Source organism: Aquarana catesbeiana, linkage group LG08 (assembly GCF_042186555.1).
Source record: "Aquarana catesbeiana isolate 2022-GZ linkage group LG08, ASM4218655v1, whole genome shotgun sequence".
Classification (NCBI taxonomy): Eukaryota; Metazoa; Chordata; class Amphibia; order Anura; family Ranidae; genus Aquarana; species Aquarana catesbeiana.
This window is the reverse complement of record NC_133331.1, coordinates 294,981,779-295,009,016: the sequence shown is the minus strand read 5'-3', so window position 1 is coordinate 295,009,016 and position 27,238 is coordinate 294,981,779. Positions and strand designations below refer to the sequence as shown.

The 27,238-nt window shown below is 45.5% G+C and overlaps 2 protein-coding genes across 2 annotated transcripts in view; both read left to right on the top strand.

Annotated features, from left to right (window-relative positions):
- Positions 1–10,722, top strand: part of LOC141106816 (uncharacterized) — an 84,422-nt gene extending 73,700 nt beyond the window's left edge. The window contains exons 10-12 of the mRNA XM_073597744.1: positions 6,195–6,326; positions 6,453–6,552; positions 9,250–10,722. Coding sequence (XP_073453845.1) covers positions 6,195–6,326; positions 6,453–6,552; positions 9,250–10,340 — 1,323 coding nt within the window. The 3' untranslated portion in view covers positions 10,341–10,722. The remainder of the gene's footprint in view (positions 1–6,194; positions 6,327–6,452; positions 6,553–9,249) is intronic.
- A 14,289-nt stretch (positions 10,723–25,011) lies between these two features.
- On the top strand, positions 25,012–26,996 carry LOC141104928 (uncharacterized). Its single transcript, XM_073594734.1, has 5 exons — positions 25,012–25,104; positions 25,614–25,722; positions 26,214–26,348; positions 26,485–26,691; positions 26,781–26,996. Exons 2-5 carry the CDS (start codon positions 25,639–25,641, stop codon positions 26,979–26,981), a joined length of 627 nt encoding a protein of 208 aa, XP_073450835.1. The 5' UTR covers positions 25,012–25,104; positions 25,614–25,638; the 3' UTR covers positions 26,982–26,996.
- The last annotated feature ends 242 nt before the right edge of the window (positions 26,997–27,238 follow it).

Sequence of the window (27,238 nt, the reverse complement as noted above, 5' to 3'; positions counted from 1 at the left end):
GCACTACAACATATCCAAAGTTGAGGTTCCTAGCACCAGGTGGCCCCGAGATACGGGGCCCCAAAGTCGGTTCGGAAAATGTCAAGCACTTTTCTGCAGCAGAGAATGACATTTTCTGAACTGATTTGGGACCCCGTATTTCGGGGCCACCTGGTGCTAGGAACCCCAGCTTTGGATATGTTGTAGTGCTAGCTCCACTGGGTTTGCACACCAAATATGGGGTTCCTAGCACCAAGTGGCCCCGAGATACAGGGCCCCAAATTCGGTTCGGAAAATGTAATTCTCTGCTGCAGTAAAGTGTTTGACTCGAGTATAAGCCGAGGGGGACATTTTCAGCACAAAAAAATTTGCTGAAAAACTCGGCTTATATTTGAGTATATACGGTATGTCACAGTACATGTTGACGTTCATGGTTCCCTCAATGATCTGTAGCCCCCCAGTGCCGGCAGCACTCATGCAGCCCCAGACCATGACACTCCCACCACCATGCTTGACTGTAGACAAGACACACTTGTCTTTGTCCTCCTCACCTGGTTGCCCCCACACACGCTTGTCACCATCTGAACCAAATACGTTTATCTTGGTCTCATCAGACCACAGGACATGGTTCCAGTAATCCATCTCCTTAGTCTGCTTGTCTTCAGCAAACTGTGGGCTTTCTTGTGCAGCATCTTTAGAAAAGGCTTCCTTCTGGGACAACAGCCATGCAGACCAATTTGATGCAGTGTGCGACGTATGGTCTGAGCACTGACAGGCTGACCCCCCCACCCCTACAACCTCTGCAGCAATGCTGGCAGCACTCATATGTCTATTTCCCAAAGACAACCTCTGGATATGACTTTGAGCATGTGACCTCAACTTCTATGGTTGACCATGGCGAGGCCTGTTCTGAGGGGAACCTGTCCTGTTATACCGCTGTATGGTCTTGGCCACCGTGCTGCAGCTCAGTTTCAGGGTCTTGGCAATCTTCTTATAGCCTAGGCCATCTTTATGTAGAGCAACAATTCTTTTTTTCAGATCCTCAGAAAGTTCTTTGCCATGAGGTGCCATGTTGTACTTCCAGTGACCAGTATGAGAGAGTGAGAGCGATAACACCAAATTTAACACACCTGCTCCTCATTCACACCTGAGACCTTGTAACACTAATGAGTCACATGACACCGGGGAGAGAAAATGGCTAATTGGGCCCAGTTTGGAGATTTTCACTTAGGGGTGTACTGACTTTTGTTGCCAGCGGTTTAGACATTAATGGCTGTGTGTTGAGTTATTTTGAGGGGACAGTAAATTTACACTGTTATACAAGCTGTACACTCACTACTTTACATTGTAGACAAGTGTCATTTCTTCAGTGTTGTCACATGAAAAGATAGAAGAAAAGATTTACACAAATGTGACTGAGGGGTGTACTTACTTTTGTGAGATACTGTAGTATGAGTATGAAGACATCGGGGGGGGGGGGGGGGTGTTCGTTTTAGATACGTTTGTTAATTGAAGAATTTTGTTTCATCAGATTCACTATGTTGAATCGATTCGTTTTCAGAATTCATTTTGTATCTTCGACATTCGTTTTGTAAATTTGTTTGTCCGACTGGATTCAAAAAAATTTTGCATTTTTTTTTTTTTTTTTTTTCTGAAGATTTCTCTATAATTAATATATTATCGAAACCATAAGGATTCTATATTTTTGGATGCAAGCCCAACCCAGCAAGAGATATGGCATGCGCTGATTGGACAATATCAACTGGCGTCATGTTCTTTCGAATGAACAAACACAACGAAAATTCTGATCCATTCATTTTTCGCTTTCCGAAAATACAAACTAATTTGAAAAATTAATTTAACTTCCCCATTGGCCCGGAAAAACTATCTCATCGCGTGACGTCATCCGAATGAAACAAATGGATATGAAAACTTTGTTTTCATTTTTTTGGTGTTCGTTGCCATTCGTTTCTATGTCCATTCAGGAAATTTGGATACATCCGAATCTCAAAAAATAAAATTTGTGTCCAAAAAAATGTAAAAAAAACTAAACGAATTGCACTTGTCTAATCAGGACTTGCGCCTTTAAATTCAGTCCCAGGGTGCTGGGGCTTGTATGCCTAGGCCAGGGATAGGCAACCTGGGGGCCCTTCAGCTGTTGTGGAACTACATTTCCCATGAAGCATTGCAAGGCTGGCAGTTACAATGACTCCCAGAGGCATCATGGGACTTGTAGTTCTGCAACAGCTGGAGGGACCCCAGGTTGCCTACCCTTAGCCTAGGCCATGGAGAAGCATGGGTGGACTGTGACACTCCTAAACAGCATTTCGCAGCCGTGGAGCCAGGGGACAATTTACACCGCTGCCATTTTCTGGGTGGTTTGGTGCAAGTCTGAGGTGCCTACCTGGTCTCGTTTTTTCAGCTGCTTTACTGAGCATGTGTGCTCCATTTTTTTCTTTTGGTCTGGCTTCCCTTGGTTGGCACCAGCAGCTCCCGGCTCCATACCATACAGAACAGTGATCTTTGGATGTTGCCTGGGTTCAGTAGCCTATAGTGTCAACGTAGTCAAAAACATAAAAACTTCAGTAACCAGAACGGATAGTCAGCCAAGCCAGAAGTCAGGTATCAATGTAGTGGAACAGCAAGCAGGATCTGGATCCAGAAGGGATGTCAGCAAAGCAAGTCTTGAACAGGATCGCAGGAGAAAGTTTCTGTGATGTTGACCAAGGCGAAGGCAGAGAACCTCTGGACTGGATGGCTTAAGTAGGCAGGACTGACGAGCAGAATATCATCAACAGCTGAGTAACTGTGGAGAGGTAGGAGCTGGCAATTAGCTGACAGCTGAGCGGCCAGCTCAGAGAAGGAAGGGCTGAGCCCAGCCCTGATAATCACAAGGGTGTGGGTCAGATGGCCTTGCTAGTTCATACTCAGCATATGGCTCTGGGGGGGGGGGTGTTGAAGTTCTTTCTCTACAGGGTCCTAGTAGTCTATCTCCACAGTTGCCCCCCACCCAATCTGATTCTTTGCACTTCATTGATTTGGGAACTATATTGGCCATTTGGCCACACAGCCTTGATGCCGCTTCCAGCCTCCCAAGATCATAGAGATGGCCGGAGACCATCTGCTCTTCGGCCAGCTCTGTGGTAACTCAGTAGAGGCCCACCAGATCGGATCTCAGGCTCCCTTATCACACGGGAGAGCCAAGAGAGGCACCAATGGGTGGTGGTAGGAAAAAAACAGCCCCTCCTTCTGCCTGTAAAAGCAATCCAGCTGCTAATCAGCTGCTAGGATGGCTTTTATGTTAGAGAGGAACAAGGAGGAACCCCCTACGAGTAGGTCTTTACCGACACTACCACATATACAAAAAATGCAAAGAAAAGATATGGCTTCCTGAACTTCAGGAAGCCATATCTTTTCTTTGCATTTTTTTGTATTTATACATCCATGTTTATGTGCAATATTCTATATGTGTTTTTCAATAAATATTTGATATTTTTTAATACTGTTTGTATATGTGGTAGTGCCTGTAAAGTCCCACTCGTAGGGGGTTCCTCCTTGTTCCTTGATACATTCGGGATGTGGCACACCTTCCTTGAGTTCTCCATATCAGAAACCCTTTTCATTTATGTTAGAGAGAATCACCAGCCGAAAATAAAGATATTCAGGTGATGCCTGTAGCTGCCGCCATCAACCAGATGTAGCCACTTCAAGTCCAGGACGTCATATGATGTCACACAGGTGGAAAGTGGTTGAGGATATCTACTGCTACCCGTATCAATACTGTATGCTCCTGTTTAGCATTGGAGGAGACTTAGTCTGATCACCCCCCCAGGTCTCCAGCATGGGGTCCCTAAAATTGCCCAAGCCGCCTAAGACCTTCCAAGTCTACTTACCCTTAGAGCATAAAATATAGTGACTGACCTCCCCTAAAAAGCTATTTGTTCTTTCAAAACCTTTTGGTTACCTGAACGATCCGAGACCCGACTCTGTTTTTGTCAGAACCCTCCTTTTCACCACCAACTAGAACTTTTTACCTTGAAAAGAAAACAATTGTTTGGGACATTGTATGAGTTCAAGACCAATTTAGGTCATGTACCTCCATCCCTATCTATTGAGAAATACGGGAAAAGGGGGCACAATAAGGGCAAGTGGGACTTTGTATGAGGTCAAGACCAATTAGGTCATGTACCTCCATCCCTATCTATTGAGAAAAGGGGGACAATAAGGGCAAGTGGGACTTTGTATGAAGCATGCAGTCTGAGGGACAACCAACTATCAATAGTATAAATATAAATATGTTTATTTTGGTACAATAGGACCATGATTAGCAAGATAAAAACAATAATTGATAGCGGTAATATAACCCATACATTTCATCTATATACACATACATGTTGGTTATGAACATATCAAAGCAATGACTACAATAATTGAAATAATTGCCAAACTCTCTAATCTGCAAGGTGTATTAGGAAAGAGACCCTAAGGTTAATGGTATCTCAATCCTACACCCCAAGATTTGTATAAAATATGACACGATTGTTAAAGATCATGTTAAAATACCGTTATTATGGTATTATTACCGATATTCTGTCAATTATATTGATGAGGAAAGTTCCAAGAAAACCCGTTCCGTTCTCGTGTAAAAAACTCAAAAATTGATTTAATAATAAAATGGCAAAATATTACAAGAACAATATCAATGTAAAACGTAAAAATAACATCAATAATGTAATTATTTCTTAAGGTGAAGATTGAATCAGATGTGTGTCTTTGTTTGTGTGTGAAGCTGTGGCAGCTTCCCTCAATGTCTGCCTGAATCAGTCTAACTGTGCTTCTCTTCCTAGCTTTTACTCCTGAAATCTGACCCCCCCACTTTAAAAGGGCTGGTTTAAAGTTCCTCTGAGCCTTATTGTCCTACAGACTCTTCTAATGAGACATAGCTTCCCTCCCACCTCTCACCCAAGGATGGGGGTTGCACAGTCTCTATGCATTGACATTCCTGAGGAGTGGGCAAGAACAATGTGTATGAAAACATTAAACCTATACAATATAACATCTGGGTGAAATACTACATACATCAGTATGTATATTGTATTAGTTGAAAACCCAATGATCTTATTAATATCCTATTTAAGAAATGTTGTAATATAAAGAACTTATATTCTCATATATACACAAACTTTTCCATCTTAAGAAATGTGAAACCTTTCTTCTCCCCTATGGGGGAAGGTGAGGGAAAACCTGACCGGAGAGGTGAGGAGGATTCTGGGAGGTCACATGACATCACTCTTATCTCTATTATTAAAACACAGACCTGACCAGAGAGGTGAGGAGGATTCTGGGAGGTCACATGACATCACTCTTATCTCTATTATTAAAACACAGACCTGACCGGAGAGGTGAGGAGGATTCTGGGAGGTCACATGACATCACTCTTATCTCTATTAATAATACACAGACCTGACCGGAGAGGTGAGGAGGATTCTGGGAGGTCACATGACATCACTCTTATTTCTATTAATAAAACACAGACCTGACCGGAGAGGTGAGCGGTAGGGATGATTCCTCGTTAAAGGCTTTCCCACAGCTCATGCGGAGTTCTTAGGTAAATTGGTGGCTGACACCGCCATACAATCATAGGAAACTAGAGCTATTCACCACCATCTTATATCATGATAACCCTGTGTCTGGATGGTGACTGTATCATTGTGTGTGTCAGGTTCCTATAAGGTGTCAGGATGTCACTGTCTATTTCTCCATGGAGGAGTGGGAGTATTTAGAAGGACACAAGGATCTCTACAAGGACGTCATGATGGACAATCAGCCGCCCCTCACATCACCGGGTAAGAGGAGACTTTATTGTAAAGGAGAGAGCAGTACGGAGGCTCCACCTAGATCCCCCATCATCTGATAAACACATAGAAACAATGTATTCAGTCAGTGTGTGTGTTTCCTACAGATGGATCCAGTAATGGGAACCCACCAGAGAGATGTCCCCGTCCTCTGTATTCCCGGGATTCCACGCAGGAAGGTCACACCACCCCCCCCCAACATCAGGTAGATGATTGATAATTATTGGTAGTTCTGATTTATACACAAGCATGTTTGTTACAATGAATGTTTTATTATATATTCAGAGTGGAAACCTCGGAGATTATAATATTGTTGTCAAAGAAGAGTATAAAGAGGAGGATGAGGAGTATGGAGTGATGGAGGAGTTTTCTGAAGGACACAAGGATATGATGGAGACACCTAATACCAGGAACCCACCAGAGAGATGTCCCCGTCCTCTGTATTCCCGGGATTCCACACAGGAAGGTCACACCATCCCTCACCAATATCAGGTAGATGAGGAACAATCACTGATAGTATAATTAGGATCTGTACATTATCTGCATTGTTACAAGTTAAGTTAGTTAAGATTTATACAGAAGCATAAATGTTCCAATAAATATTTTATTATATTTCAGAGTGGAAATCTTGAGGATTTTAATATTATTGTCAAAGAAGAGTATAAAGAGGAGGATGAGGAGTATGGAGTGATGGAGGAGTTTTCAGAAAGACACAAAGGTAAGATGGAGCCACCTAATACCAGGAACCCACCAGAGAGATGTCCCCATCCTCTGTATTCCTGGGATACCACACAGGAGGACACTCCTACAGAGATCAGCACAGGTGGGTCATTAACACTAAATCCATTCCTCCACCCATACTGCTCACTGATTAGGGCGAGTAGGGCGGGGACTGGATGATATCAGCCTGTAATCCCCTGGTCACATTCCTGAGCTGTGTTCCCCGTCCTGTATTCCTGTATTTCTCTCGGATAATCTTCTTCTCTGTGCTGCAGACACAATTTATGTATCTAGACTGGATTTATGGAGATTCTGGGGTTCAGTCTGGGAGGAAAACTCATTAGGCGGGTGGTCATGATAGTATGGCTGATCAGTTTATTGTACATTACATACTCCTGACCCCTGCACTATATACTCTGTTATACATTACATACTCCTGACTTCTACTCTCTCCCCTCTACCCACTGCTATATATACACATAATATGTATTCTCTTTTGTTACACCCATTTCCTACCAGCTGGACATTTTATATCTGATGATTTGATTGGAGCACAGACTTTTACATGTTGATAATAATGTGATAACATCCTCCAACTTTGGAACCTTAAACAGAAAGTGATAATGAGGGAGGAGTCAGTAACCCAATGATGGTGGTCTTCAGGATCAGTCCAGTCTTCATCTTGGTTGTTCTCCCCCCCCATCCTCACTCTCTGACCTCTGGTGGGGCTCAGCCCCGCTGTTATTCATGACTAAATCATGGACTAAATAAGGAAGTGCAGGACTTCTTGTGTTGGGAAGATGGCAATGAGTGATAGAGGGGGTGGGGACACTTGTCCTATAATCCCCTTGTAATGGAATCGCTGACCACACTCCACTTGAGTGCTTCCCTCATATACTGAATATAGATATTATAGCCGCATATTACAACCAAGAACTAGGCAGTACTTGTTTGGCTGCAAAGCTGGAACATGAATTGTTTATTTGAATACTGGTACATAGATATACACTCAGAGGACAATCCCCCCCTCCCCCTCTGTGGCATAATGACACAGGACGGGGTAGACTTTACCTCCACCAGTAGCATGACACAGCTGTATTCAAACTTCTCATCAGTAGACTGTCCTATCAGCAGGGAGAGCTATTAATAAATCTCTTTCTAATTCTGCCTTTTCCCTCTTTTCAGATTCAATATGTAGAGCATGCAGGAAGTGCAAAACAAACTGCCCGCATCTCTCCCTTACTGAACCCAAAACTTTTGAGACTAAATATGAGGAAAGAGCAGAGACTCCACCCCAAGCTCTGTTCAAAGGAGAAGCATATCCAGCCAGCTCCTTTACTACAGACATCCACTGACTATTTCTGGCCCAGATAGGAAGGGCGCACCAGAAACCTTTGCAGCCTTATTCTTCCTAAACAATGTACACAGCATTTTTCCCCCAGCACAAGCAACAAAACACCACAGAAAACAGGTCTGCTTCAGTTGAGATTTTGGCACAAATCCCGGACGAGCCCCCAATGTTATGCTTTGCGTCTAGCTATTACAGATTCTTGCGGTAAAACCAAAGAAGCTTAGACTTTACTAAACAGGAAAGCTGCACATACAACTGTAGGATACACAATACAACACAACTCATAGCATACAAAAATATGCCTACAAATATAAGCATGTACAATATGTACGCATTAAGTAACCTAAACGGTTACTCAACTTGGGGTTTAGGATGTAATGTCCTTCATAGTTCCTTTCTCAGTCCAACTCAAAAGCGTCTCCAAAACTCTCCAGCTCCTGGTAGCCATGTCTTTCCTCATTGTCCTTCCAAACACATCTCTTTTCCGAACACATGTCTCTTTCAAAAGCTAAATCTCCTGCTTACATCACATCCTGCTGACAACTTCCTGTCTCAGCTCCAAGACCTATCCAACTGGTTTATTAACATATCAATGAATGGGGGAGGAAAGCCTTTGTAAAAATATGCTCTTACTAAACCTAAATCTGTATTATTGCAATAAAGTCACTATACAAATGGCCATAGCAACACAGGAATTCCCCCCTTCCCTCCTCACAGCTAATCCACATAGACATGTACATCCCATAATAGGTTGCTCCCAAGGCAGACACAAACAATAGAACACTGGGATACAGCCACACCTCAAACGATCTGGTAAAGAGTCTACAACAGTATATGAGACAATATACTATACTATAATATATATATCTATATATATATATATATAGATATATATATATAGATATATATATATCTATATATATATATCTATATATATATATAGATAGATATATATATAGATTGTACAGTGAGTCTAATTGGTGCAGATCAGACACAGGGTGACTTACACATATAGAAGGGCCGGGGGAGCTGGACAAGGAGATTCCAGAGCTCATCCAAGGTAAGCTGAGTTCCACAAGCCCCCCCCCACCCAAAGTGACTCCCGTCACACCCCTCATCACTGTCACTCCTATAAAAGACAGTTCTCGTTGTTTCCTCACTCTCTGACTAAGGTCCATGAATAAAGAAATGAACTGGTAGGAGATCAGAGGACCCATTTACTAGTTACCTTGAGGGGGGAATTGTAAGATCCTCAGAGACAAAGCTGCCTGATGTGGGCGGAGTCCTGGTTTAGGGGAACCAATCAGCTTATGTCTAGTAATAATCTTTGTATTTCTATTTTAGTACATGGACGGGAGATGAGGAAAACCTCAGAGGATTGTCTCACTTTGTCTCCAGACTGTAAAGTAGAAGATGAGGACATCACACAGTATAGTCCAGGAGAAAACCCGACTACCTCAAATGAACCTCAGACTGTGAGGGACGGTGCCGCCCTTCCAACAAATAAGAAGTTTCCCTGTACTGAGTGCGGGAAGAGTTTCCGTTTCAAATCGGGTCTTAATGAGCATAAAAGATCTCACACGGGAGAGAAGCCACATTCCTGCCCCGAGTGTGGGAAATGTTTTTCAAAGAAGTCCAATCTCTCCATTCATCAGAGATCTCACACAGGGGAGAAGCCGTATTCCTGTTCTGAGTGCGGGAAATGTTTTTCAGTGAAGTCCTTTCTTTATAATCATCAGAGATCTCACACGGGAGAGAAGCCGTATCCTTGTCCAGTGTGTGGGAAATCTTTTTCAAACAAGTGGTATCTTTCCATACATCAGAGATCACACACGGGAGAGAAGCCGTTTTCCTGTCCCGAGTGCGGGAAAAGTTTTTCGGATAAGTCCAATCTTTACAATCATCGGAGATTGCACACGGGGGAGAAGCTGTATTCCTGTTCTGATTGCGAGAAATGTTTTATACAAAAATCAGACCTTGTCACACATCAGAGATCTCACACGGGGGAGAAGCCGTTTTCTTGTTCTGAGTGCGGGAAAAGTTTTTCAAAGAAATCCAGCCTCAGCAGACACCACAGGTCTCACACGGGGGAGAAGCCGTATTCCTGTCCTGAGTGCATGAAATGTTTTTCAAAGAAGTCCAATCTCTCCATACATCTGAGGTCTCACACGGGGGAGAAGCCATTTTCTTGTGCTGAGTGCGGGAAATGTTTTTCGGATAAGTCCTTTCTTAATAATCATCAGAGATTGCACACAGGTGAGAAGGCGCACACCTGCCCCGTGTGCGGGAAATTATTTTCAAAGAAGTCCTATCTTATCACACATCAGAGGTCTCACACGGGGGAGAAGCCGTTTCCCTGTCCAGAGTGCGGGAAATGTTTTTCAGATAAGTCCAATCTTTACAAACATCAGAGATTGCACACGGGGGAGAAGTAACTTCCTGAGTGCGGAAAATGTTTTGTAAAAGAATCACAACTTGTCACACATCAGAGATCTCACACCGGGAAAAAGCCGTATTCCTGTCTTGAGTGAGGGAAATGTTCCTCCCTGAAGTCCTGTCTTCCTGTACATCAGGGGTCCCACACAACCCTCGAGGTGTATTAGTGAGTGCGGGAAATGTCTTGTATATGAATGTTGCTGGACATGTGGGGAAGAAGCACACCCTGATATACACCTCAGATATACTCCATGGCTGATCTTCATCATGTAAGAAACAGTTGATAAGGAGATCAGAGATCACCAAAGACATGGATGAAGTGTTGTACCGTGTTGGTCATTGATAGCAGGAGAAAAATAAAAATGGAGTCATTACCTCTCATTGGCTGAGTACATTTTGTGGTGCAAACTCTGCAAGAGGTCTGTTTTCTCAAGTCGTCTTCCAGGACGAAACACGTTAACGCCACCATTTAAAAGGCAGTCCTTTAGGCCTTTTAAAATAAAAATGGAGTCATTACCTCTCATTGGCTGAGTACATTTTGTGGTGTAAAAACACATAGAGGTCTATTTTCCTCCAGCCGTGACAAATTCTGGCAGTATTTTAATTAACTTCCTATAATCGTTCGCCCCATCTAGTGGCCATAAAGTCATATTCCGCTCTTTTTCCTGACTTAGGCCTTTCAGGAAAAATGCCACATTATGGCCACTAGGTGGAGCTGACGAGCCAAGAAAATCACTGCGTTAAATAAATGAAGGCCAGAATTTATCGAGGCCCTCTTCCCTACAACCCTTGCCGGTGGTTGTTGGGGTCTTCCAGTAGAAAGTTTATTGAAATCTGGAAGCTTCCTTTTAATAATAAGATACTGACCCCCACCGACATGAATGGGTACGGGTTACATAGTACCTGAAGGTACCACAAGCTGAATGACAGATCCCCGAGCTGTTATCAGCTCTATAAGGAAAGGCAGGAGATAGTGGAGACATTGCCCAGTGGTCATATTTGGGCAGTGGTTTTACTGCCATCCCCGTGAGGTCAGCAGTTTCCAGAGATTTGACGGGTGCAAGAACCAGCTGCTTCCTTTAAATATTTGTGACAATGGAAAGGGGTGGTAGAACGATCGCTTCTATATACGGTATTATGCACGATTCAAACTGAAGGGGGCCTGAAAATCCAATGTTCAGTTCAAAATGCTCACCCCTACTTTAAAAAATGAAACAAGGAGCTCATCCATAGAGGTCAGTGTAGTGGTTCCCTACATTGGTGACCAATGAGAGAAGGACCCCCTTATATCAGTGGTCAGTGTAGTGGTTCCTTATATTGGTGACCAATGAGAGAAGGACACCCTTATATCAGTGGTCAGTGTAGTGGTTCCTTATATTGGTGACCAATGAGAGAAGGACACCCTTATATCAGTGGTCAGTGTAGTGGTTCCTTATATTGGTGACCAATGAGAGAAGGACCCCCTTATATCAGTGGTCAGTGTAGTGGTTCCTTACATTGGTGACCAATGAGAGAAGGACCCCCTTATATCAGTGGTCAGTGTAGTGGTCCCTTACATCGGTGACCAATGAGAGAAGGACACCCTTATATCAGTGGTCAGTGTAGTGGTTCCTTATATTGGTGACCAATGAGAGAAGGACCCCCTTATATCAGTGGTCAGTGTAGTGGTTCCTTACATTGGTGACCAATGAGAGAAGGACCCCCTTATATCAGTGGTCAGTGTAGTGGTCCCTTACATCGGTGACCAATGAGAGAAGGACCCCCTTATATCAGTGGTCAGTGTAGTGGTCCCTTATATTGGTGACCAATGAGAGAAGGACCCCCTTATATCAGTGGTCAGTGTAGTGGTCCCTTATATTGGTGACCAATGAGAGAAGGACCCCCTTATATCAGTGGTCAGTGTAGTGGTCCCTTATATTGGTGACCAATGAGAGAAGGACCCCCTTATATCAGTGGTCAGTGTAGTGGTCCCTTACATCGGTGACCAATGGGAGAAGAACCACCTTATATCAGTGGTCAGTGTAGTGGTCCCTTATATTGGTGACCAATGAGAGAAGGACCCCCTTATATCAGTGGTAAGTGTAGTGGTCCCTTACATTGGTGACCAATGGGAGAAGGACCCCCTTATATCAGTGGTCAGTGTAGTGGTCCCTTACATTGGTGACCAATGGGAGAAGGACCCCCTTATATCAGTGGTCAGTGTAGTGGTCGCTTACATTGGTGACTGTCAAGGAACCTCTTCCAACACTCTGCTTGAGTGCTCCCGTCAGTACACTGCTTCCTCCAGTCTGGACCTTCAGATACCAGATATTACAGCCACATGTTGTAACTAAAAACCAGGGGAGACTAGCTCAGTTACAAACCTGCAACATGGAACGTTTATTTGAACAAGCTCGCACCAAATATATACCACAGGAGGACATTCCCCCCTCCTAATCATATTACCTTAACAATACAAACTATAACCAGAAACATAATTACAACAACTGACATACTATACACATTACCTTAAAGTGGTTATAAACCTTCATGTTTTTTCACCTTAAAGCGGGGGTCCACCTATCTATCGTTTTTTCTTTTTTTTTTTGAGTTCATTCACAAACTTTTCTTCTCAGCATTACATACTCACATATTGTGTGTAATATGTCCGCCTGTGTCAGATTTTGTCGGAAAGAATAACTTATATTATTCACTGCAGGCGGTTTCCATCTTCATTGTGGGCATTTGAAACCCACAAGCATTTATTTCCTGGATGTGGTGAATGCTGTGCTCCCAGCATTCACCGCTCCTTCCCGCACATGCTCAGTGGCATCCTGGGAAGCCTGAGACTAGCTCCCAGGAGTCTGGGAGAGGCTAGAAACACGCCTACTCCCATGGGAGGAGAACCAGGAAGTGCTAAGAAGAATAGAAAAATAAAAGGTAATTACGGCGATTTAAATTTTTTTAAACGGCATGTCAGCATCTAGGCAAGGAAGAGAATACATACAGATATTGTTCAAAATTTGAGTGGAACTCTGCTTTAATGCATCCTATGCATTAAGGTGAAAAAACACCTGGCAGTCACCACCCCCACCCACCCCCCCCCCCCCCCCGTTTTACTTACCTGAGCCCCTTCATCTCCTCAACGGGGACATGCTGTCCCTCTCTCCATGGGGTCCCGGCTCTTGATTGGATGGATTGATAGCAGCGCAGCCATTAGCTCCTGCTGCTGTCAATCAATGCTGGACTCGGGAGCACGCCCGCAAGGTAACCCCCTCAGGAGAGTGCTTCTCCTAGGGGGTTATCTGATGCGGGGAGGAGCCGCAAGAGCCGCCGGGGGACCCCAGAAGAGGAGGTTCGGGGGCCACCCTGTGCAAAACGAGCTGCACAGGGGAGGTAAGTATGATATGTTTGTTATTTAAAAAAAATTAAAAACGATCCTTTACAATCACTTTAATTGGCCACCTGGATGGCTAGACTATTCGGCCCCTACAACAGTGAATACAAAGGACACATTATCATAAGTATAAACACATCCCACAAGGATTTGCTAGGAGAGACAAAAGGTGTTCCAATTAGCACAATTAACAATACAAACAGTGATTTCCCCCTCCTCAGCCTAGTAGACAACAGACTATAGCAGGAGACCTCAAATGCAGACTGTTTGGCTCCTACATTGAAGAACATAAACAGAGGCCAATGTGATCAGCTATATCAATTAACATGTATAGTTCAGAAGTAAACAAACCAGGAATAGTCTTTATATATTTCCTGGAAGATATTGTGGATAAATATTACTTCCCATCTGAAGTAAGCCAAACCACGTTCTTAGTGTTCATTAAATGGTGGTCCATCATTAGAGAATGATCTGTTCTCTCCCTGGGCCATAGTCAGTGGGTAAGAGGCTTGCTCCTAGTCTTCTCCAGAAGCCCCTATCTAGGTTAGGTCTGTCACATTTCTCCCCTATCAAAATTCGACTAACAAGGTCCCAGACCACCACCTGGTATGGACATGCGTTAGTCGGACAGAGTGAGCTCACATAGTCAATCCGTATGAACTCCGCAGTTGTTGCCGGTGCTGGGCAGAGGTTGGTAGCACTCTGCCCTGTTGCCAGCACTTCTGCTGGGTTTCTGTTAGTAGAGACCGCAGGCCCATCCACCGACACCAGATCAGCTTCTGTGGAGTGGATTGTTGTGTGCAGAGTAGTGTTCTGCCCTGTTAGCACTTCAGTGCTCACCTCATCCGCTCCGGCTAACTGTTGGGCAGGGAAGACAGTTTCCTCCACTCTGGCTGACTTGTGGTGGGAAGACAACAACCTTCTATCCCTTCTCCCCCTGGATCCTGATCTGCTGCTCGGGAGTGACCGCCACCTCCTCACCCTGGGCCACCAGCACTGCTGCAGTTGTGGGGCAGAGGTCTTGGACCCTCTGTCCGGTTGCCAGCGCTTCAGCTGGGTTGGTGTCATCACTCTGGGGCACCTTCTGCTGCTGGGACTCCCTTTATCTGGTACTGTCTCCCAGGTGCACAAATCCTTGTTGGGAGGGGGAATGGCTGCTTCCCCTCCCTGCATCTTTGAAATCCACTGGGGAAGAAGAACCTCTACCTTCTCACCTCGGGCCTCCGAAACTGCCACGGGTGTGGAGCAGGGGTCTGCAGTACTCTGTCCTGCTGCCAGCACTTCTGCTGGGGATTCGTTAGGTGGTTCCTCCTCTGCAGAAAAGTCTATTAAATCCCCAGTCTCTGGAATTGCTAAAAGTCCAGGGCATGCGGCCTTGGGCCCAGTGCCAACACTTTGGCAGGTGACTCATCATCCAAAACATCCTCAGATGAAAAGTAAAGTAAATCCATGCTTTCTGTGATCCATGTCTGGGGAATGAGGGCAGCTTCCTGAGCCCTTGAACTGCCATTGGACAGATGCATTTCTCCATCCAAGCTCATCCTGTGCAGGAAACAGGTTAGTTAGGGTCAGTCAACACTTGCTGCATCCTCCATAAGACCTCTGCTTCCATACCTGTGGGTGGAGATGGGCAAAGCACACTGTTACTCTGCTCCATTGCTGACACTGTAGCGAGGACTGTCGGCTGGTACTTCTGGATAGTCCCAGGCAAAGGTAGCCCAGCCCTGGCGCTGAGCAGATTCTAGCAGACATCTATAGGCGATCTCCAGCTCACATTCTTGAATGGCGAGAAACTCTATATCTTTCAGTGCACTTCTGAGATATTCAATATCTTTTCTCTGAAATCCATGACTTCGTCCAAGCGCCACTCCAAATTGCTCCCACAGTTAGGTTCCCCTGACAGCTTCACATACAGCAGTCTCAGGCCACCGTACCCAAAGCCTTCCGTTGGGCTGTCTTCCACTATCCAAGGGCATGCTTGGGATACGTGCCACTGGAGGGCTCTGTAGCTCTCGTCCAACCGCATCTCTGCCCAGACTAGCCTGCTTCTCCCAAAAACAGCACCCTCAATCCATACTGCGACCGGTACCTTTCCTGGATGGAGGGGAGAATTTTTCCCTGGTGGCGCTGTTCATGGGCTAGAGTTTCCTTCAAGAGTTCGCAGTGGATAGAATCATACCATCCCAGCAGGACCTGCTCTGATACTGGTCCTCTGTGCCGTATCTGCCTCTCTCGCAACCTCCTTCCAAATTCCTCTTCCATGGTGGCTGGTATCTGTATCTCTCCTCTTCTGCTATCCAGACCTTGGATCCCGGTGGAGGTTTGGATGTCCCAGACTGCAGGAAGCATCCCACGGCTTGCCACCAAATGTCATGGAACCCGTCCCACTCAGCTTGAATGCTTCCATCAGTATACAGCCTCCTCCAGTCTGAACATCATAAATCAGATATTTTAGGCGCCCGTACAACACTAGTTGACACTAGCTTGTAGGAACATGGAACGTTTATTTGAACAAACTCACACCTAATATATACCACAGGAGGACATTCCCCCCTCCTGATTATATTACCCTAACAATACAAACTGTAACCAGAAACATCATTACAACTGACATACTATAAACATTACCTTAATTGGCCACATGGATGACTAGACTATTTGGCCCCTACAACACTGAATACAAAGGATACATTATCATAAGTATAAACACATCCCACAAGGGTTTGCTAGGAGAGACAAAAGGTGTTCAAATTTTACACAATTAACAATACAAACAGTGCTCTCCTCCCTCCTCAGCCTAGGCAACAGACTATAGCAGGAGACCTCAATAGCAGACTGTTCGGGTCCTACATTGAAGAACATGAAATGCAGATCATGGTGCCCAGCTCTTTCAATTAACATGTATAGTTCAGAATCTAACAAACCAGGAATAGTCTTTATATATTTCCTGGGAGATATTGTGGATAAATATTACTGTCCCATCTGAAGTAATCCAAACCACGTTCTCAGTGTCCATTAAGTGAACAGATCATTAAAGAATGATCTGCTCTCTCCCTGGGCCATAGTCAGTGAGTAAGTGGCTTGCTCCTAGTCCTCTCCAGATGCCCCTATCTTGGTTAGGTCTATCACCGTGACCAATGGGAAAAAAAAAAACCCTTATATCAGCGGACAGTGTAGTGGTCCCTAAAATTGGTGACCAGTGTGAGAATGACCCACTTATATCAGTGGTCAGTGTAGTGGTCCCTAAAATTGGTGACCAGTGGGAGAAGGACCCCCTTATATCAGTGGTCAGTGTAGTGGTTCCTTACAATGGTGACCAATGGGGGAAGGACCCCCTTATATTAGAGGTCAGTGTAGTGGTCCACTACATTGGTGACCAATGGGAGAAGAATGCCCTTATATCAGTGGTCAGTGTAGAGGTCCCTTACATTGGTGACCAATGGGAAAAGGACCCCCTTATATTAGTGGTCAGCGTAGTGGTCTCTTATATCGGTGACCAATGGGAGAAGGACCCCCTTATAGTAAGGGACCACTACTTTAATATAAGGGGGTGGTGACCAATGGGAGAAGGACCCTCTTATATCAGTGTAGTGGTCCCTTATAAGGGTGACCAATGGTAGAAGGACCCCCTTATATCAGAGGTCAGTGTACTGGTCTCTTATATTGGTGACCAATAGGAGAAGGACCATCTTATATCAGTGGATAGTGTAGTGATCCGTTACACTGCTGACCAATGGGAAAAGGACCCTCTTATATCAGTGTAGTGATCCCTTACAGTGGTGACCAATGGGAGAAGGACCCACTTATATCAGTGGTCAGTAGGGATGAGCCGAACACCCCCCTGTTCGGTTCGCACCAGAACACGCGAACAGGAAAAAAGTTCGTTCGAACACACGCGAACACCGTTAAAGTCTATGGGACACGAACATGAATAATCAAAAGTGCTAATTTTAAAGGCTAATATGCAAGTTATTGTCATAAAAAGTGTTTGGGGACCTGGGTCCTGCCCCAGGGGACATGGATCAATGCAAAAAAAAAGTTTTAAAAACGGCCGTTTTTTCAGGAGCAGTGATTTTAATAATGCTTAAAGTCAAACAATAAAAGTGTAATATCCCTTTAAATTTCGTACCTGGGGGGTGTCTATAGTATGCCTGTAAAGGGGCGCATGTTTCCTGTGTTTAGAACAGTCTGACAGCAAAATGACATTTTGAAGGAAAAAACTCATTTAAAACTACCCGCGGCTATTGCATTGCCGACAATACACATAGAAGTTCATTGATAAAAACGGCATGGGAATTCCCCAAAGGGGAACCCCGAACCAAAATTTAAAAAAAAAAAAATGACGTGGGAGTCCCCCTAAATTCTATACCAGGCCCTTCAGGTCTGGTATGGATATTAAGGGGAACCCCGGCCAAAATTAAAAAAAAAAAATGACGTGGGGTTCCTCCTAAATTCCATACCAGACCCTTATCCGAGCACGCAAACTGGCAGGCCGCAGGAAAAGAGGGGGGGACGAGAGTGCGGCCCCCCCTCCCTCCTGAACCGTACCAGGCCACATGCCCTCAACATTGGGAGGGTGCTTTGGGGTAGCCCCCCAAAACACCTTGTCCCCATGTTGATGAGGACAAGGGCCTCATCCCCACAACCCTGGCCGGTGGTTGTGGGGGTCTCCGGGCGGGGGGCTTATCGGAATCTGGAAGCCCCCTTTAACAAGGGGACCCCCAGATCCCGGCCCCCCCCCCTGTGTGAAATGGTAAGGGGGTACAAAAGTACCCCTACCATTTCACTAAAAAACTGTCAAAAATGTTAAAAATGACAAGAGACAGTTTTTGACAATTCCTTTATTTAAATACTTCTTCTTTCTTCTATCTTCCTTCATCTTCTGGTTCTTCTGGCTCTTCTGGTTCTTCCTCCGGCGTTCTCGTCCAGCATCTCCTCCGCGGCGTCTCCTATCTTCTTCTCCTCGGGCCGCTCCGCACCCATGGCATGGGGGGAGGCTCCCGCTCTTCTCTTCTTCTTCATCTTCTTCTCTTCTTCTCTTCTTCTCTTCTTCATTTTCTTCTCCGGGCCGCTCCGCATCCATGCTGGCATGAAGGGAGGCTCCCGCTGTGTGACGGCGCTCCTCGTCTGACAGTTCTTAAATAACGGGGGGCGGGGCCACCCGGTGACCCCGCCCCCCTCTGACGCACGGGACATGACGGGACTTCCCTGTGGCATTCCCCGTGACGTCACAGGGAAGTCCCGTCAAGTCACCGTGCGTCAGAGGGGGGCGGGGTCACCGGGTGGCCCCGCCCCCCGTTATTTAAGAACTGTCAGACGAGGAGCGCCGTCACACAGCGGGAGCCTCCCGCTATGCTAGCATGTGTGAGGAGCGGCCCGGAGAAGAAAATGAAGAAGAGAAGAAAAGAAGAAGAGAAGAAGATGAAGAAGAAGAGAAGAGCGGGAGCCTCCCCCCATGCCATGGCTGCGGAGCGGCCCGAGGAGAAGAAGATAGAAGACGCCCCGGAGGAGATGCTGGACGAGAACGCCGGAGGAAGAACCAGAAGAGCCAGAAGAACCAGAAGATGAAGGAAGATAGAAGAAAGAAGAAGTATTTAAATAAAGGAATTGTCAAAAACTGTCTCTTGTCATTTTTAACATTTTTGACAGTTTTTTAGTGAAATGGTAGGGGTACTTTTGTACCCCCTTACCATTTCACACAGGGGGGGGCTGGGATCTGGGGGTCCCCTTGTTAAAGGGGGCTTCCAGATTCCGATAAGCCCCCCGCCCGCAGACCCCCACAACCCACAACCACCGGCCAGGGTTGTGGGGATGAGGCCCTTGTCCTCATCAAAATGGGGACAAGGTGTTTTGGGGGGCTACCCCAAAGCACCCTCCCAATGTTGAGGGCATGTGGCCTGGTACGGTTCAGGAGGGGGGGGGCCGCACTCTCGTCCCCCCCTCTTTTTCCTGCGGCCTGCCAGGTTGCGTGCTCGGATAAGGGTCTGATATGGATTTTTGGGGGGACCCCACGCCGGTTTTTTTTTTTTTTTGGCTCGGGGTTCCCCTTAAAATCCATACCAGACCTGAAGGGTCTGGTATGGAATTTAGGGGGAACCCCACGTCATTTTTTTTTTTACATTTTGGCCGGGGTTCCCCTTAATATCCATACCAGACCTGAAGGGCCTGGTATGGAATTTAGGGGGACTCCCACGTCATTTTTTTTTTTTAATTTTGGTTCGGGGTTCCCCTTTGGGGAATTCCCATGCCGTTTTTATCAATGAACTTCTATGTGTATTGTCGGCAATGCAATAGCCGCGGGTAGTTTTAAATGAGTTTTTTCCTTCAAAATGTCATTTTGCTGTCAGACTGTTCTAAACACAGGAAACATGCGCCCCTTTACAGGCATACTATAGACACCCCCCAGGTACGAAATTTAAAGGGATATTACACTTTTATTGTTTGACTTTAAGCATTATTAAAATCACTGCTCCTGAAAAAACGGCCGTTTTTAAAACTTTTTTTTGCATTGATCCATGTCCCCTGGGGCAGGACCCAGGTCCCCAAACACTTTTTATGACAATAACTTGCATATTAGCCTTTAAGCACTTTTGATTTCTCCCATAGACTTTTAAAGGGTGTTCCGCGGCATTCGAATTTGCCGCGAACACCCCAAATTGTTCGCTGTTCGGCGAACTTGCGAACAGCCAATGTTCGAGTCGAACATGAGTTCGACTCGAACTCGAAGCTCATCCCTAGTGGTCAGTGTAGTGGTCCCTTATATTGGTGACCAATGGGAGAAGGACCCTCTTATATTAGTGGTCAGTGTAGAAGTCCCTTACATTGGTAACCAATAGGAGAAGACTGAAGGGGAAAATGCAACAGCCATTTTATTTATCAAACATTCAGTTTTGATAAAGCAGATATATTGCGTGTACTTCTCCAGAGGAACTTCTGAAAGTAACAAACCCGTGTGAATGATCATTATCGTCTCAATGAATTCCGCCAGAAACAAGGATGGAGCCATGTCCCACCCATCTTAGGACATATTAATTGTAATAGCCCCAGCTTGTCAGAGGAACCTTTCTGAACACAATACCCTGTATTGCTCTTTGCTCTCCCTGCATGCTTGTGGGTAAGTGCAGTGTGGTGTGGCAGTAGAAAAATATTTAGTCCCAGTGCAGGGAAACAGGAATATATTGGAACTGTAGTTTCTCAATACAGAACAGGCCCGGCAGGACGGCGTCCCGACTGGAAACACTCACAGCATGAAACAGAGACGTGTCAGTAGAAGTAGGCCTCGGGTGTGCCAGCAGCATCTGACTTGAGTGGTGGAATGCGGCCTGGCCGGTGCAGACCTAAGTGGGTAGGCTTCCAGATAGGATGGTGGCATAACCCTGCATTTTCCCTACTCCTCCAGAACCTCTCCCTGATGCTAAGCACTTTCCCTGCCAGACAGGTATCCTGTCTCTACTCTAGCCACACTCGAAATTGGGAGCCAGGGTCTTAAATAGACTCTGCCTGGCCCAAGATGGCCACCAGAGTCACATGAGGCGCTAGCATTCAATCAGATAGCTGCCCCTGTAAACCAAGCAACCATAGATTAACTACATTTCTCTTGACTTCCTTTCCCTCTGCAATGCCGCTGTGCTTGAGTGCCACCTGTAGTGGAGAAAGCAGACTGCACCTGCCTACTTGCTTATGTAGTACCCTGCTCTAGTCAGGCTAAATGTAGTTTTTGGCTCTGGGGTACTCAGTGGAGTTGCAATCTGTATTTTGTGGTCTGTCAGGTTTCCCTAAACTGGGTCGTTGATTGCTCCTGCATGCCTCTGGAAGAAGCTTTCAGAAATAGCTGGGAGGGTCAGCCACTAAAGTTATGAATATTTACCTGACCTCAGCCAATCCTTGGGAGGTAGCACCTAGAATATGGCTGGGGAGAAGATAAATGTTTGGAAGGCTTGCTCAGACTGGTTCTTTGCCCTGTAGGTGTGTCTACTGAAGAGCTGTTGCTAGGCCTCAGTGTGTGCTTGGCTGAGGACCTAAAGGAACGTAACTATTTGCTCAAGGTCATGACCTGGGAACACTGGTCTGGAGAAGGATCCTTTTTCTCCCTTACTGTAGAGCGGCCCATGGACGCCGGAGTGGGCGGCAGCTGTCCTAGGTAGGGATGGGCTTAAGTTCGGGCCAAACTTTGGTTGTTCGGACTTTTGGTGAACAACGAACATTATGCGGTGTTCGCGGAACCATATACCCCGTTAAAGTCTATGGGACACTAACATGCTCATATACCCCGTTAAAGTCTATGGGACACTAACATGCTCATTTTAAAGGCTTATATGCAATTTATTGTCATAAAAAGTGTTTGAGGACCCGGGTCCTGCCCCAGGGGACATGTATCAATGCCGAAAAAAGTTTTAAAAATGGTTGTTTTTTTCGGGAGCAGTGATTTTAATAATGCTTAAAGTGAAACAATAAAAGTGTAATATTCCTTTAAATATCGTACCTGGGGGTGTCTATAGTATGCCTGTAAACGGGTGCATGTTTCCCGTGTTTAGAACAGTCCGAGAGCAAAATGACATTTCTAAAGGAAAAAAAGTAATTTAAAACTGATCGCGGCTGTAATGAATTGTCGGGTCTCAGCAATATAGATAAAACTCATTATAAAAAACGGCATGGATTCCTCCCAATCCATTACCAGGCCCTTTGAGTCTGGTATGAATATTAAGGGGAACCCCGCACCAAATATAAAAAATAAAATTGCTGGGGGTCCCCCCCAAAATCCATACTAGGCCCTTCAGGTCTGGTATAGAAATTAAGGGAAACCCCGCCCCAAATTTTTTTTTAAAAATGGCGTAGGGGTCCCCCCCAAAATCCATACCAGGTCCTTATCCGAACACGCAGCCTGGCAGGCCGCAGGAAAAGAGGGGGGACAAGAGAGCGGCCCCCCTCCTGAACTGTACCAGGCCACATGTCCTCAACATGGGGAGGATGTTTTGGGGTCCCCAAAGCACCTTGTCCCCATGTTGATGGGGACAAGGGCCTCATCCCCACAACCCTTGCCCGGTTGTTGTGGGGGTCTGCGGGCGGAGGGGAGGGGCTTATCGAAATCTGGAAGCCCCCTTTAACAAGGGGACCCCCAGATGTGAATTGGTAACAGGGTACATTGTACCTCTACCATTTCACAAAAAAGTGTCAAAATAGTAAAAAAGACAAGAGACACTTTGGAACAAGTCCTTTATTAAAAAAAAAAAAATGTCCCGTAATGTAAATCCATCTCACGCCGCCCTACGGACCCGAAAAAAGAAAAAAAAAAAGCCTCAACAGCTCCGCCTCCACGGAGGCTCCTGCCGAGTGACGCTTCTTTTTGGTGACAGCTGTTATATAGCTGAGGACGGGGCCACCCGGTGACGTAAACGAGAGACCCCGCCCCCCTCTGACATCATGTGGCCATTTTTTTATTTTTACATTTGGCGCAGGGTTCCCCTTAATATTCAACCAGACCTGAAGGGCCTGGTATGGATTTTAGGGGGACCTCCACGCACATTTTTTAAATCATTTTTTTTTCAATGAGTTTTATGTATATTGACGAGGCCCGACAATTCATTACAGCCGTGATCAGTTTTTTTCCTTTAGAAATGTCATTTTGCTGCTGTATTGTTCGAACGAATTTTTAGCCTGTTCACAAGTTCTGATGCGAACCGGGGGGGGGGGTATTCGGCTCATCCCTAGTCCTAGGACATGGTGAGTCTAATGCCGTTGGGAGCTTTCCATCGTATAATCCGACCATGTGTATGTCCTATCGGACTATTTCCGTCAAAAATTCAGACTTAGATAGAGAACATGTTCTATATTTTTCAGACGGAATAAATTTCGAGCGGAAAAACCGCTTGTCTGTATGCTGTTCCGATGTTCCAAAAATGACGGTGGTCATTTCGTCTCAATGACGGTGGCATGGTCTGAAGCAAGTACAAGAAGTCGTACGTGTTGTCCCGTCGTACGTGTTGTACGCCACTGCGTTCTTGACGGTCGGAATTTGGTGTGACCGTGTGTATGCAAGACAGCTTGAGCGGAATTCCGTCGCAAAAAACCTTCAGAGCTTATTCCGACAGCAAAACCGGTGGTGTGTACAGAGCATTAGGATCCCAGGTAGGCATGTGTTTAAGGGAAGTAAGTGCCAGAACTTGCTGCAAGGACTGGGGCTGCTCATATAGAGTTCAAGGTTTACTGGCCATTTCCCTTTACCTCCAGCAAAGGCTGCTGCTATAGGATTTCTTTTAAGAGCTGGTCCTCCTGTTGCTGGAGTACCCTGCACCCTTATCCCTCTCCCGTTCAAGTCTCTGCAATAAATCCACAAAAAGACATCCCCTAGGCCTAGGCAGAGCCTGTGTTTGCCGGTGTGCATGGAACTGTGACTGTGGCAAGCAGCCTCGGTACTAGAAAAAGAAGACCTGGGTCATATTCAGTTCCCTTGTGGGGGAAAGCATTTCACTTGTAAGTATTAAATACATCTATTTCTCACTTCAGTAGTGAAAATGTTTACTGAAACACTTGAGTTAGGGATTTCCCATCAAAGAACCCCTTATCATAGTTATCATTCGAAGAAGGACCCCCTTATATCAGTGGTCAGTATAGTGGTCCCTTACATTGGTGAGCAATGGGAGAAGGATCCCCTAATATCAGTGGTCAGTGTAGTGGTCCCTTACATTGGAGACCAATGGGAGAAGGACCTCCTTTTATCAGTGGTCAGTGTAGTGGTCCATTACATTGGAGACCAAAAGGAGAAGGACCCCCTTATATCAGTGTAGTGGTCCCTTACATTGCTAACCAATTGGAGAAGGACCCCCTTACATCAGTGGTCAGTGTAGTGGTCCCTTACATTGGAGACCAAGGGGAGAAGGACCCCCTTATATTAGTGGTCCCTTACATTGGTGAACAATCGGCGTAAGACCCCTTAATATCAGCAGCCAGTGATAGAAGGACATTCTAACATCTTCATCAGTGGGAAGACTGCCCCTCCTTACAGATCATGAATCAGTTGTTACTGAGAGACAGAAATTGTTTATTGCTCAAGGAACCCCTAGAACCCTTTGAAAGGAACCCTGGATGAGAAAGGCTGGACTAGGCAGTAATATATTTCTCTCCCCCTTGGTGGGAGTGGAGATGACCCCATCTATAAGGATATACAGTACATACACACACAGCACAAGGCCATGTTCACACTACGAGACGTTTCTCGGGGGCTGCAGTTCCTCTGAGCTCCACCAGGTGGTGATCTCACTTCTACCATAGAGATAAGAAGTCTCTATGGAAGACAGGAAGTGATGTCAGCTACAGACAGGAAGTTCCAGGTTAAAGTTGAGTTGGGAGGAAGTAGAGCGAAGACATCGTTGGAAGTTGCAGCAGAGGAGGTAATAAGATCTTATTTTCTATTTACACCCAGTAACCCCCCCGTCATGTCCGTCCTCTTCCTCCATAGTCACTGTGATGTCTTTTATCTCCAGAAGATGATGATACACACATATATAGTGTGGAAACCTATATTAACCCCTTCAGGGGCAGAACATTTCCCCCACTTACGGGGCCGGAACATTCTCTTCATTTTATCAGTGGCTTCTAATGGCTTATATGACTTTTATATGGTGGGGGGGGGGGGGGGGGGGGGGGGGAGTTTATTTAGACATAAAGGGAATTGTGAAAAACTAGCAAAAACTGACATTACGTAGAAAAAGGAGTTTGTGATCCATCAAGCCAAGTAAGAGGCTCCCAGATCACAAAAATGCCAAAAGGAATGTTCCTCTATGTGTAATCACACTGGGGACCGTTCTTCCCTGATAGAAACCCTCAGATTACCCCCATCCTAATATTGTACAACCAGTACAGTCCAGATCATTTTCTGTCAACAATTTTTGATCTACAGGGAACCTGTATAGATCACATGAACAATGAGGATGGAGGAGGACCGGAGTCACATGACTGAGAAGATACTAAACCTCACCCTGGAGATCATCTACCTGCTGACCGGAGAGGTGAGGAGGATTCTGGGAGGTCACATGACATCACTCTTATCTCTATTAATAAAACACAGACCTGACCGGAGAGGTAGGAGGATTCTGGGAGGTCACATGACATCACTCTTATCTCTATTAATAAAACACAGACCTGACCGGAGAGGTGAGGAGGATTCTGGGAGGTCACATGACATCACTCTTATCTCTATTAATAAAACACAGACCTGACCGGAGAGGTGAGGAGGATTCTGGGAGGTCACATGACATCACTCTTATCTCTATTAATAAAACACAGACCTGACTGGAGAGGTGAGGAGGATTCTGGGAGGTCACATGACATCACTCTTATCTCTAGTAATAAAACACAGACCTGACCGGAGAGGTGAGGAGGATTCTGGGAGGTCACATGACATCACTCTTATCTCTATTATTAAAACACAGACCTGACCGGAGAGGTGAGGAGGATTCTGGGATTCTAACATGATGTTCCTATTGGTTCTCCAATACAGAGATCTCCTCTTGTGAAGTCAGGTGATCATATGACCATCAAAGTGCCTCCATGTGACTCCCTAAAACCTGAGAGACACAACATGCAGAAGATTCTAGAAGTCACCAAGAAGATGATGGAGCTGCTGACAGGAGAGGTGAGGAGGATTCTGGGAATTCTGGGACATTATCCAGTAACAGACAAGGGATGTGTCTGGATGGTGACTGTATCATTGTGTGTGTCAGGTTCCTATAAGGTGTCAGGATGTCACTGTCTATTTCTTTTATATCCAGAGTGAAAACCTGAGTGATTATAATATTGTCATTAAAGAAGAGTATGAAGATGAGGATGAGGAGTATGGAGTGATGGAGGACTTTTCAGAAGGACACAAGGATATGATGGCATCACCTAATACCAGGAACCCACCAGAGAGATGTCCCCGTCCTCTGTATTCCCGGGAGTCCAAACAGGAAGATCACACCATCCCCCACCATCATCAGGTAGATGAGGAACAATCACTGATAGTATCATTAGGATCTGTACATTATCTGCATTGTTACAATGTATGTCATTTGTATTTTATCTTCAGAGTGGAAAGCTGAGAGATTCTAAAGTTGAGCCTAAATCAGAAGAAGAGGCGTATGTGAGGGATGATCAGCAGTCTATGGAGGAGGATGGAATAACGGGGACATTTATAGAGGAGGACACTCCTACAAAAATCAGCAAAGGTGGGTCATTAACACTAAATCCATTCCTCCACCCATACTGCTCACTGATTGGTCCAGAGTAGGGCGGGGACTGGGTGATATCAGCCTGTAATCCCCTGGTCACTTTCCTGAGCTGTGTTCCCCGTCCTGTATTCCTGTATTTCTCTCGGATAATCTTCCTTCTCTGTGCTGCAGACACAATTTATGTATCTAGACTGGATTTATGGATATTCTGGGGTTCAGCTGGCAGCAAAATGTTGATTTTCACCATAGGCGTTGCTTGACCTAGGCACCTGGGGTATGTACCTTGGGTCTTCTGCCCCATTCCCGGGTCTAGCAA

Bases quoted from the DNA above. Each gene is read 5' to 3' on its own strand.
- LOC141104928 (XM_073594734.1), top strand. From the start codon at position 25,639: ATGAGGATGGAGGAGGACCGGAGTCACATGACTGAGAAGATACTAAAC. The intron at 25,723-26,213 runs GTGAGGAGGATT...TCTCCAATACAG, and splicing joins TCTACCTGCTGACCGGAGAG to AGATCTCCTCTTGTGAAGTC. The intron at 26,349-26,484 runs GTGAGGAGGATT...TTTTATATCCAG, and splicing joins TGGAGCTGCTGACAGGAGAG to AGTGAAAACCTGAGTGATTA.